This window comes from Sinocyclocheilus anshuiensis, unplaced genomic scaffold, assembly GCF_001515605.1.
Source record: "Sinocyclocheilus anshuiensis isolate Anshui unplaced genomic scaffold, SAMN03320099.WGS_v1.1 scaffold697, whole genome shotgun sequence".
Taxonomy (NCBI): Eukaryota; Metazoa; Chordata; class Actinopteri; order Cypriniformes; family Cyprinidae; genus Sinocyclocheilus; species Sinocyclocheilus anshuiensis.
This window is the reverse complement of record NW_015538036.1, coordinates 1,317,968-1,328,298: the sequence shown is the minus strand read 5'-3', so window position 1 is coordinate 1,328,298 and position 10,331 is coordinate 1,317,968. Positions and strand designations below refer to the sequence as shown.

The following is a 10,331-nucleotide window of genomic DNA, read 5'->3' as shown; positions in this document are numbered from 1 at the left end:
CAACAGATTCGTTCTGAATGAATCTCTTACCAAATCGTCCCTCCCTAACATTTTCGTCTCGTTTTTATTCGTTGAGGAAAATTTCAATAGATTTACATCATAGTTTTTGTCATTCAAAAAGAGTTTCAGTTCGTTATGGTTTCGTTGTCCTCGGTGCAAAAAATGTCGTTGACAAATTCTGACGAAGATTATTCCTCAACGAAATTAACACTGGTCCCACTCTTTTCTTTCAGTCGTTAAAGCTTCCATATCCTTATAGAAAAGGTAGCGAAGGCTATCTGCTTCTGACAGGACACATCATAACTACCATTGGAGCACTTTACTTCTTTTTTAGAGGGGTAGGCTATGTATCTAATGCTGTTGGTTTAAAAACAAATTCATATATAACTTTCATATACAAAATGATTTCGCCCCCTTTTTTACAGAAATTACTGAATTCCCTTATCTTTTAAGTTAATAGATATGTTAAGGAAGCGTCCAAGATTTCAGTCCCTGGTCATAGATGGATACACCGATCAACTTTTGTAAGTGCTTTCACTCTAATATTTATTTCAGCATTAACAATTAATTAACATTTTTCTTTTTTATTTTTACTACTATTGATCAATGTGCTTGGAATTACAGTCTTTGCCAATAATTCTACTAGCTAGGGTTAGGGTTAAAGGTATGAGTTTTTCAAATCCCTGTATGTATGTATGTGTATATATATATATATATATATATGTATATGTGTGTGTATATATATATATATATATATATATACACACAGCACACAGCTAAATTGCACTAGTCAAACTAATTTTTATGCTAGAAACAGTAATCATTAAGTGTATACATTCATTGTTTACTCCTCCTAATAAGGCTTTTTGTTGCATTAGTTTTCTGCAGGCCGTGCTCTTCCTGGCTTGTGCTCTACTGTACTGCTTTGGTAATGATGAATATCTGGCCTGTCTAGTTTTGTGTCTTGCTTTGAGCTGGGTAAATCTACTTTACTTTTCCAGAGGGTCCAAAAATATGGGAATCTACAGTGTCATGATACAAAAGGTGAGGGATAATTGTCCTTATCCATCTTCATTTCCTCTGGCCTTCAGAGTAGAGTGAAAGTATTTTGAGTAGCGCCATAGAAAAATGCTATGCAACACATTTAATGCTTCATTGTAATGTAGACTAGTCCTTACAACTCAGACTTTACTTCATGTTTGTTCGACACACTCTCACTCTCTTTAATTGTTGTCAGATGGTTCTTGGAGAAATCCGTCGATTCCTTGTCGTGTACATGGTCTTCCTCATTGGGTTCTCCGCAGGTCTTTTTTTTATTACAATTAATTTCATGTTTATCACAACACAACAAACACTTCCCAATTACACTACTGTTTAAAAGTTTGGGTCAGTAAGTTTTGTTTTGTTTTGTTTGAAAGAAATTAATACTTGAGTTGATCAAAAGTGACCGTAAAGACTCTTACATTGTTACAAAAAAATTATGTTTTAAATAAATGGTGTTCTTTTGAACTTTCAATTCCTCAAATATTTAATGTGTTTTAATGGTGTGTTTCTTAATCAACAGCTGTGGTAACTCTCCTTGATGATCGACCTAGTAAGGGACGGTCTTTTTTCCTTCCTATTAATGGAAATGAAAACTGTAAAAAGCCCTCATTCAAGAGCATCTACTTCACCACTCTGGAGTTGTTCAAGTTTACGATTGGCATGGGAGATCTGGAGTTCACCGATCAATATCAATATACAGAGGTCTTCTATGTGCTGCTAATTCTGTATATAGTGATGACTTACATTTTGATGCTGAACATGCTGATCGCTCTGATGAATCAAAGAGTGGAGGAGATGTCCGTAGAGAGCGCCAGCATCTGGAAACTACAGGTGAAATCAAAGGCAAAGTTAAAGCTGTCCATTTCTGCAACAAACACTGTAAATCCTTTAAATGATTCAGTGGGCAAAACGGCTGTAATGATTTGCCATTTTGTTTGCTATTCACTGTTATTCACAGCGTGCAATCACCACCTTGGACATGGAGTGGATTCTTCCCCGCTGCCTGAAGACAAGGCTGCGCTCTGGGAAACAAAAGGACCTAGGTGGGGGGCAGGAGCCTGATCGACGCTGGTGCTTTAGGTAGGTGACCCTGGTGGTTTTCACCCAAAACCACAAGATCTGAAGTTTGCATTTGTCTCCTATTTAAAAATGGATGATTCATTTTTGAAAAGAGGATATTAGCATGCAAACATAAGCATAATACATAATAATGCACACTTACCCTGTATTGATCTGTGTTTACTGTCTAACACACTTCAGTGAAACCATAAGCAATAACTGAAGCATGTGTCCTCTTTCTTTCAGTGTGGAGGAAGTCAACTGGAACCAATGGAACAGAAACCTGGGTGTAATTACCGAGGACCCTGGGAAATGCCTGCCTGTACCTTCCCCAACTGAACTTCAGAGAGGTAGTCGATGTTAAAGGGGTCATATGATGTTGCTAAAAAGAACATTATTTTGTGTATTTGGTGTAATGAAATGTGTTTATGTGGTTTAAGGTTCAAAAAACACATTATTTACCATATAATGTACATTATTGTTGCTCCTCTATGCCCCGCCTTTCTGAAACGCATCGATTTTTACAACTTATACTGTCTTTTTACGCGTTGCGTTGCATCGCGCTGCGTAAACATAAAACCATGTCTGCATTTGTGATCAGAGAAATGACAAACAACAAACGCTACTCTACACTGCTCAAAAATCGCGTTTGAATTGTCAGTGGCAAATCCTTTAAATATAAAAAACGTACTATACGTATGCAGTCAACAATACTACAGCAAGAATAAAAGTTACGCCTTCTTTCTTTGCGTGAACATTTGGGCGGCGTTATGCAAATCTTCCCACATCGTGACATAGACATGTGGGGGCGTGTTAGAACGAGCCGTTTTAGGTAGGCGTGGTTAATTCTCTTTGGATTTATCTCTTTGGTTAATTTGAGACTTTAGTCTTTGCAACTTTACAGATCTTCTTTATGCACCAAGAGCTTGTAACACTTCAAAGAGAAAGGAAAAATTTAAATTGCATCATATGACCCCTTAAAATAAATGTGTGTGTGTGTCTGTTTTTTTTAATCCTACATCATATCATGTGTATTGGTTACAGAGCCCAGCCAGCGTGGACTCCTGCAAACGTTCAGTAAACGTTGGACACAGAGACAACAACGCAGAGATGTACAGGAGCTGAGTCCTCTAGCTGAGACCTCTAGCTCCGTCTGATGCTTTTATAATCCGTAATCTATTGCAATTATTTTGCAGTTCCCTTTCATTCCAACTGGTGTAGGAATAATTACATATTATGTCTGGTTAAAACTTGACTGTGGTTCATTTATTAAAGAACAAATATTATATATACCTCAAGGGTCATTCCTGTTATGTATCATATCTTTTTAACTGTAATTTAAAAAAAAAAAGATTATTCATGTGTTGTAATTTATGAAAGCATTTATATAACATATTAAACATAGCTAATTCTTTTTTTTTTATTGAGAGTTAGCTAAAATAAGACTGTCAATTTGTTCATTTTGTTATATTTGAATCATCTTTTTAAATTTTGATATCATACTATAATAGACACAAACCAATGTCACAAAACAAAATTAGTCTCAAACTGTCATTCTGACAAGTTTTTTTTTATTGGAAAATTAAGAATAGTTGGTAATTGTGCATTACCTCAAACATGAAATGATTAAAAATGTATCTAATATTCACCCAATGCTCACTGAATAATTGTGATAAAACAAAATATGATTTCCATATTTAAAATATGGATATTGAAAATTGTGTTTAACCTTTTGTTCATTACATTAACACTTAAAATCTAACACAAAAGTACCCTAAACAGGCTATACATTTTTTAACACTTAAAAACACTCAAAACTCAATAACATTTAATGTCTCTTCAGTCATTTAAATGTTTCTATATACGAGGATACAACATCAACAACAAAAAATGACGAGTTAAGACATAAAACTCACGACTGCATGATGAGAATGACCCTCTCACACCTTGTCAAACTGTACAGAAGTTTGAATGTTGGCTATAGACATCTTTTATTTCAGAACATTTATGTTCTCAGTGATTATGAGTGATTGGAATCATGTGATATATTTGCATATTCAGTTAACTTTTAATGCATAACAACGCAATTAGTCAAAGATCACCTGGACTGATTTTAGGTATGAAACTGTATATAAACTGTATGTATATATTGCCCTCTTGTGGTGTCGCATGGTGCTGCTTGTGACCGATAAACATCGCAGGATGATGCAAACAAGATCCAGACACAATGAATCACTGTGCATAACATCAGTATACTTATTGCCACTAATGACTTATTGTCATTCGTTACCTATTTTACTGGCCAATAACGTATCGTTCATTTAAGTTCAGTGATAGAGGGGTCATGTCCTCCGGCTATTACTTGACTGCAGAGCTGAAATGCTGTGACCCTAGATCGCGAATGTCCTGCTGTGCTCTCGTTTATATAACTAAAATGTACATCCGCACCAGACGGCTTAAATGCGGCGACCTGCCTATCTGCGTCACTTCCGGCGCTGTATCCCTTTGATATATAGAGCCATTGAATAAAACAAGCTGTAATCATGCGTAACTGAGACAGCCGGGGGAAAAGTGGCCCCACTCGGACTGGGAGCTGTTTTCCCTCTAAATGTTGACTTTCCAGTCCTGAATAAAAACTCCCTTTCTTTTAAATTATGAGAAGAGGTTCTCTAGGGATCACCTCTAGGGTTTTTAACAGAATTATTCAATTCAACTGTGCACAGACGCTGTATTCTCAGAAACTACTGAATGTTGTTCTACTCAATATAGTAACTCTTAATGGATGTATCAGCTTTGTAAAGTTGTTGTGAGCGATTTATTTTGTGAAGTGATATACAAATAAATTCTGAATTAAATTCAATGGATTATGCAAAACTGTAAAGCAGAATCGTTTATTCTGGATGTTTAAATCCATGGGTCAAAGATATGCTGACGGCTTCATTTTAAGCTATGTACTGGCGGTGTGATATAATTAGCAGACCTAGTTACCAGAACTGACTTACAATACACAATTTGCACGGACAATCCCTCAGAATCTGTTCAGAGATTTAGATGTGATAGTAGCAAAGGTTATGTTGGTTTGCTTTACCCGAATTTGAACCTGCAAGACTAAACTGTTCGATAATAACTACTAGAACCACCAATAAGTTACATTTTTTTCATCAGTAAAGTAATGTGATTTTTGTGACCATTTAATATCTCTGCCACTTTAGATCAAAACATTTATTTTTGATCGTTTGCTTTCATGTTTTTAGTTTGGGATGGTCTGGTATTTCCTGCAATAGCTACTAGCAGTCAGAGCATCATATTTAAAACCCAGATGAGCAGACACTGCTTGAGGAAAGAGATTCTTAAAACAAGACCACTGTCGAAAAAAATCATTGGAAGACAACAGTATATGAGGGTATATATACACACAGGGTGACCAGTCCAAGGTTGAAGTTTTAGCAGCTTTTGAGCAATAAACTGAAACGGAGTCATACATGAAAGCATAAATTAGAACTTTATTTTATTATTACAATATTACAAAAAAAGAGTAGCACAACTCTCACGCTCTTCAGATTCTTCCCACGCATTCAATTGACAGCCACAGAGTGACAGATATGAGAAAGGCTTCTAGAAGCTTCCTCCAATTTCACAGCAATTGCAAAACGAAAACACGAAAAAAAAACGAAAAAAAAAAAAAAGATTTAAATAGAGGAAAAAAAATCTAGTTCAGAATTATAAATGGCACAAATTGCAAAACTGAAGCTTTGAAACGTGGAATAAAAAGATTTTGTTACAGCCCAGAACTACACACAGCTATAAAACAATGACGATAAAATATTTTTTATTTCTTCGTTTACATTATAAAGTAATTCTAAAGAATTGCTTTTCTATTCAACAAAAGCTTGAGTTAATAAAAATAAATGAGGAAAAATGCTGTTCCTTTATAGTCTATTTTTCAAAATCAGAATTCATTATACCTTTATTAGAATCATGCTTGTTGTCAAAGGAAAGTCCAAGGACCAAATACTTAAGGCTTCATGAGGGCTGTTGAGGGGAGGCAAACCAACAGCGAGTCAAGACAAACTGACCCACCAACACACACACCCCATCCACCATCACACACACATGCCCATACACACCTGCACTCAACACATGCACACCAAATCTGTGAACCCATATTCATATGCAGCCACATTCATACACAGTTATTACACTTCTTTAAAGTTACAGCAGTACAGTAGATAAGCCAGTGTACAATAAAATAAGCAATTCACCTGCTGTTTCACCTTTTTGACTTTTTTCTTTTAAAAAGTCCTTAATTTAACCACAGATGATCTTGCAAGTGATCAATTTGGTCAATTCAAGCACACTTCACAAAAGAATCAGTAGCAACTCCTACTTTACATTATTATAAAGGATGAACTAGAAAACGCAGGATCATAAACCCTTGATTTGGTACATAGTTTCTACATCATAATATTAATAACAAGCCTACAGACACCACCTTCAGTAGTATGTTTAGTCCTGCAAACCCACGTACAGCTAAACCACACACACGACCCACCTGAAACGGCACAACTCATCTATACAATTCAAGTAGTAGTTTCTCATGTGTTAAGAAATAAGGGGAGCATAATGATCAGGTAAAACAAAAATGGCACAGCTTTAACATTAAAACATCTGTAGCTCTTCTCGTTTGGAAACCCACGTCAAGAGCTTTCACCTAGAAACAGTCTGAAAGGACCAGTGACTGGCATATTCCCGCATAGCTCAGACACAGGAAAAAAAGAAAGAAAGGACTAAGAACGTGTCATGCTGAAGAGGGAAGTGCTCCGAGTCTGTCAGCCATCTTGATGTTATAAGACGGGCTCAAAACAAAGATCTGTCAAATGAAAGCAAGTTGGTTGTCCAATGAACAGAAGGCCTGGTGCCCTCAGTTTAGAAGTGATGTATTTCACAAGACATATATATTATTTTCAATATATTTCAATAACGTAAGCTGCTAGCACTAACACAAGAAAGACGTTCATAAATAAGCCAGGAGCACTTGAGATCCGGGTAACTGGAGATAGATAAGACAGAAGTGGGAAATAAATCCCTTTAGTGCCTTAAAAAAGCACTTGTTAAAAGAAAAAAAATTGATCACTTGCAAGATAAATAGCACAAAACACTGCTCTTCATTAGACATGTTTGTATTCTTTTTTTCTTAGTTTCATCAACAATCATCCTTGAGATTTTGAGCTCATTTAGTTCCTCTCGTAATGTCATTTCATTAAGACTAACAGGAGGTGTCGAGGACACACGTGTGTGGCTGACTTCACTGAGGAGAGACTGTGTCTGAGGCTTGTGGGCTGAAGCTTATCTGTACCCTGGGTGCTGGCCTTGCGTCTCAGAGGGGGGGACCACTACCCGGCCCATAGGGGGTGGCCTGTGCATTTTCCCCATCAGGATGAGATTCTGATCTCGGAAGCAGGGCGGCTGGAAGTCCCCTCCCATGCAATCTGCCGTTTGCATCAGATTAGTCTGCCCTATTAAGGCACCCCCTACTAATCGGTAATGGGCCGCTCCTCCCGCGGGGGCACAGTCCATCCCTGGGGTGGGGTTGGTATTGCCTGTGCCAGTGCCATGGAAGGGCATGGGGAGGTCCTGTGAGCCGGAGCTGTCGCTGTTGGGCGTGGGAAGAATACTACCCCACACCGGTGGCTGGTGGTAGTACTGCCCGTTGGTATAGTGTGTCACCGCTCCTGGGGGCATTGCATTGTTGCTGTTGTTGGCAAGTGGCAGCGAGGGGCTGGAGGGTTTCATGGCATAAGGCTGCCCCATGCCCATTTCTGGGGGATAGGTAATGCCCTTGCAAGGGAGGCCAGGGTCACGATTCGGGGGTTTGCAGGGGTGTCCGCCCCCTTCCGAGATGTGCTGAAGGTGAGCGAGCTGATGCTGAGTCCAGGACCTCATCTGCGGCTGTTGGGGATTTCGCTGCGTTTGATGGCTTTGATGTTGTAGGTGCTGTTGTTTTATATCGCTGTGATACATGTGGTTCATCGTGGCCATGTTATGCGGAGGCATTGCACTCACTGGCGCAGAAGCAGTCATTTTATCAGGAGGTCCAATAGCACACGATGGGTGCATGAGGCCGGGAGCAAGCGCATTAGGGTTTCCCGCATGCACCGAGACTCGAGAACTGGCGTTGATGAGTAGATTTCGACTAATGGGACTGGGGTTGGCGATCTGCCCTTCACACATTGACGTGGCACTGGCGCCCTGAGCCCTAGTCTGGCAGAACTGGCTTATCTGGTGCACTATGCTGTTTAAGTCTGCCTGACGGCCCTGGTGGAGCCCTCCGGCCATGGATAATGGAATGGTTGAGGTAGAAACAGTCACGTTAGGAGGGGCGTCTGCAACCGGCAACTTCCGAGGACCCACCTGCAGGCTTGCAGGGGGGTTCTGTAGGTGCTGCTGAGGAAGCAGGATTGCTGAAGGTTGGTGGGCACCAGGGTGGCCTAAAGCAGGCGCGTGGGACAGAGTCTGGGGTCTGGGAAGGCCCTGGGGTTGCTGTGGCATGGAGGAGGAAGGTCGGTGTCTGAGTCCTTGGTGTGGAGGCCCAGGCTGTTGCAAAGTTTGGAGATTCTGAGGGTGTGGAGGAAGCCCCTGCAGATTCTGGGATGCTCTGGGAGGCCCCTGTAATGGGTGGTGCAGGTTTAAAGTGCTGGCCGAGGTGGCTGCATAAGGGCCACCTGCGGCATTCATTATCACCTCCGGGTGCAGACGTGCGCGTGTGCCGTCGAAGTCCTTGATGACACCCTTGACGAGGGGCACTTTAACGATGGCAAGGAGACCGGTCTTGGCAGTGGCCTGAGAGGAGGGGTAGGGACTGTATCGGGGGCCAGCGGTATCGAGTCCGTTGACTGTGCGACGAACGTGGTTCCGCTGAGGTACTTTGATGCTGTTGGGGAAGATCTTGATGGTGAGTGGACTGTTGGCAACCTTTTTAGCATATGCATCCAATTCCGCAGGGGTTGGATACTGAGCAGATCTCATCCTTTGTGGAGTGTCCCCTATATGGAGGAAAAAGGAACAAAAAGGAAGAAAAGACAACACATTATGCCTTGAATATAGTGGACAATGAGTTGGTTTGACCTCCAAATTTTGTACACAGAGCAGGGCAAGCAAGAGAATGGAAACAAAGTAGAGCAACAGATATTGGAAAGTGCATTAGAACATCTTAATTTTATACATATATTACTATTCAAAAGTTTTTTTTTGTTTGTTTGAAAGAAATTAATACTTTTATTCAGCAAGACTGCATTTAATTGATCAAAAGTGACAGCAAAGGAATTGATAATGTTACAAAAGTTTTCTATTTCAAATCAATTCTGTTCTTTTGAAATCTATATTCAAAGAATCCTTAAAAATGTATCAGGGATTCCACTAAAATATTAAGCATCACAAATGAATTTAACATTGATAACAATAATACATGTTACTTGAGCACCAAATCAGCATTTTTAAATGATTTCTAAAGGATCATGTGACACTGAAGACTCAAGTAATAGCTGCTGAAAATTCAGCTTTGTAATAATATCATATATAAAAATCTTAAAATAAAAACCAGTTATTTTAAATTATAAACAGTAATACTGTGAACTATTTTACACTATTTTTGATCAAACAAATGCAGCCTTGGCAAGCATAAGACACTTTATATATACTATTTATATATATTTTTACTATATATATATATGTATATCTTACTGACCACAAACACATTTCACTGTTTTGATGACCTCACTATTATTCTAAAGCATGAAAAATAGAGATAATTTTCATAAGACTTGTTATATTGTTTAACCTCTTTCTTTAAGTAACAATTTCCAGTGCACAAATATACAAGTGACAAACTCTCTTTCCAAAAGAATTTAGTGTTACTGTAAATGTGGCACTTACAGCAATATTTGATTTTCTCTACAGTACAGAATACATAGTCTTTACAGATAGACATTAATTGCTCACAATCTGATTGTTAGAGGCAATTCGTACAAAACCTTTTTGTGTTTGGTGTTAAGTCACATGACAAACAGATGCAGGTGAATATTCACTTTCTCACTTCCTCTCTCACTACCAGATGTGACATGCTTCCTGTATGCCAGAGTGTGATCTGCTATAGCAGAGACCATTCTCACACACACACACACACACACACACACACACACACACACACACACACACACACACACACACAC

The 10,331-nt window shown here is 39.1% G+C and overlaps 2 protein-coding genes and 1 long non-coding RNA gene across 5 annotated transcripts in view; 1 reads left to right on the top strand and 2 right to left on the bottom strand.

Moving 5' to 3' along the window:
• Positions 1 to 3,412, top strand: part of LOC107680853 (transient receptor potential cation channel subfamily V member 1-like) — a 13,695-nt gene extending 10,283 nt beyond the window's left edge. For both annotated transcript variants that reach the window (XM_016476909.1, XM_016476917.1), the window contains 8 exons: positions 234 to 338; positions 454 to 524; positions 879 to 1,044; positions 1,238 to 1,304; positions 1,565 to 1,875; positions 2,003 to 2,124; positions 2,350 to 2,453; positions 3,148 to 3,412. In XM_016476909.1, coding sequence (XP_016332395.1) covers positions 234 to 338; positions 454 to 524; positions 879 to 1,044; positions 1,238 to 1,304; positions 1,565 to 1,875; positions 2,003 to 2,124; positions 2,350 to 2,453; positions 3,148 to 3,260 — 1,059 coding nt within the window. In that variant the 3' untranslated portion in view covers positions 3,261 to 3,412. The remainder of the gene's footprint in view (positions 1 to 233; positions 339 to 453; positions 525 to 878; positions 1,045 to 1,237; positions 1,305 to 1,564; positions 1,876 to 2,002; positions 2,125 to 2,349; positions 2,454 to 3,147) is intronic.
• On the bottom strand, positions 2,104 to 4,952 carry LOC107680928 (uncharacterized). Its single transcript, XR_001633206.1, has 3 exons — positions 4,020 to 4,952; positions 2,267 to 2,364; positions 2,104 to 2,183 (listed from the first exon to the last, which is right to left on the bottom strand). It is a non-coding gene; the product is annotated as an uncharacterized LOC107680928 (long non-coding RNA).
• A 612-nt stretch (positions 4,953 to 5,564) lies between these two features.
• LOC107680824 (protein FAM222B-like) overlaps positions 5,565 to 10,331 on the bottom strand; it is a 48,575-nt gene continuing 43,808 nt past the window's right edge. For both annotated transcript variants that reach the window (XM_016476881.1, XM_016476876.1), the window contains exon 3: positions 5,565 to 9,146. In XM_016476881.1, coding sequence (XP_016332367.1) covers positions 7,450 to 9,146 — 1,697 coding nt within the window. In that variant the 3' untranslated portion in view covers positions 5,565 to 7,449. The remainder of the gene's footprint in view (positions 9,147 to 10,331) is intronic.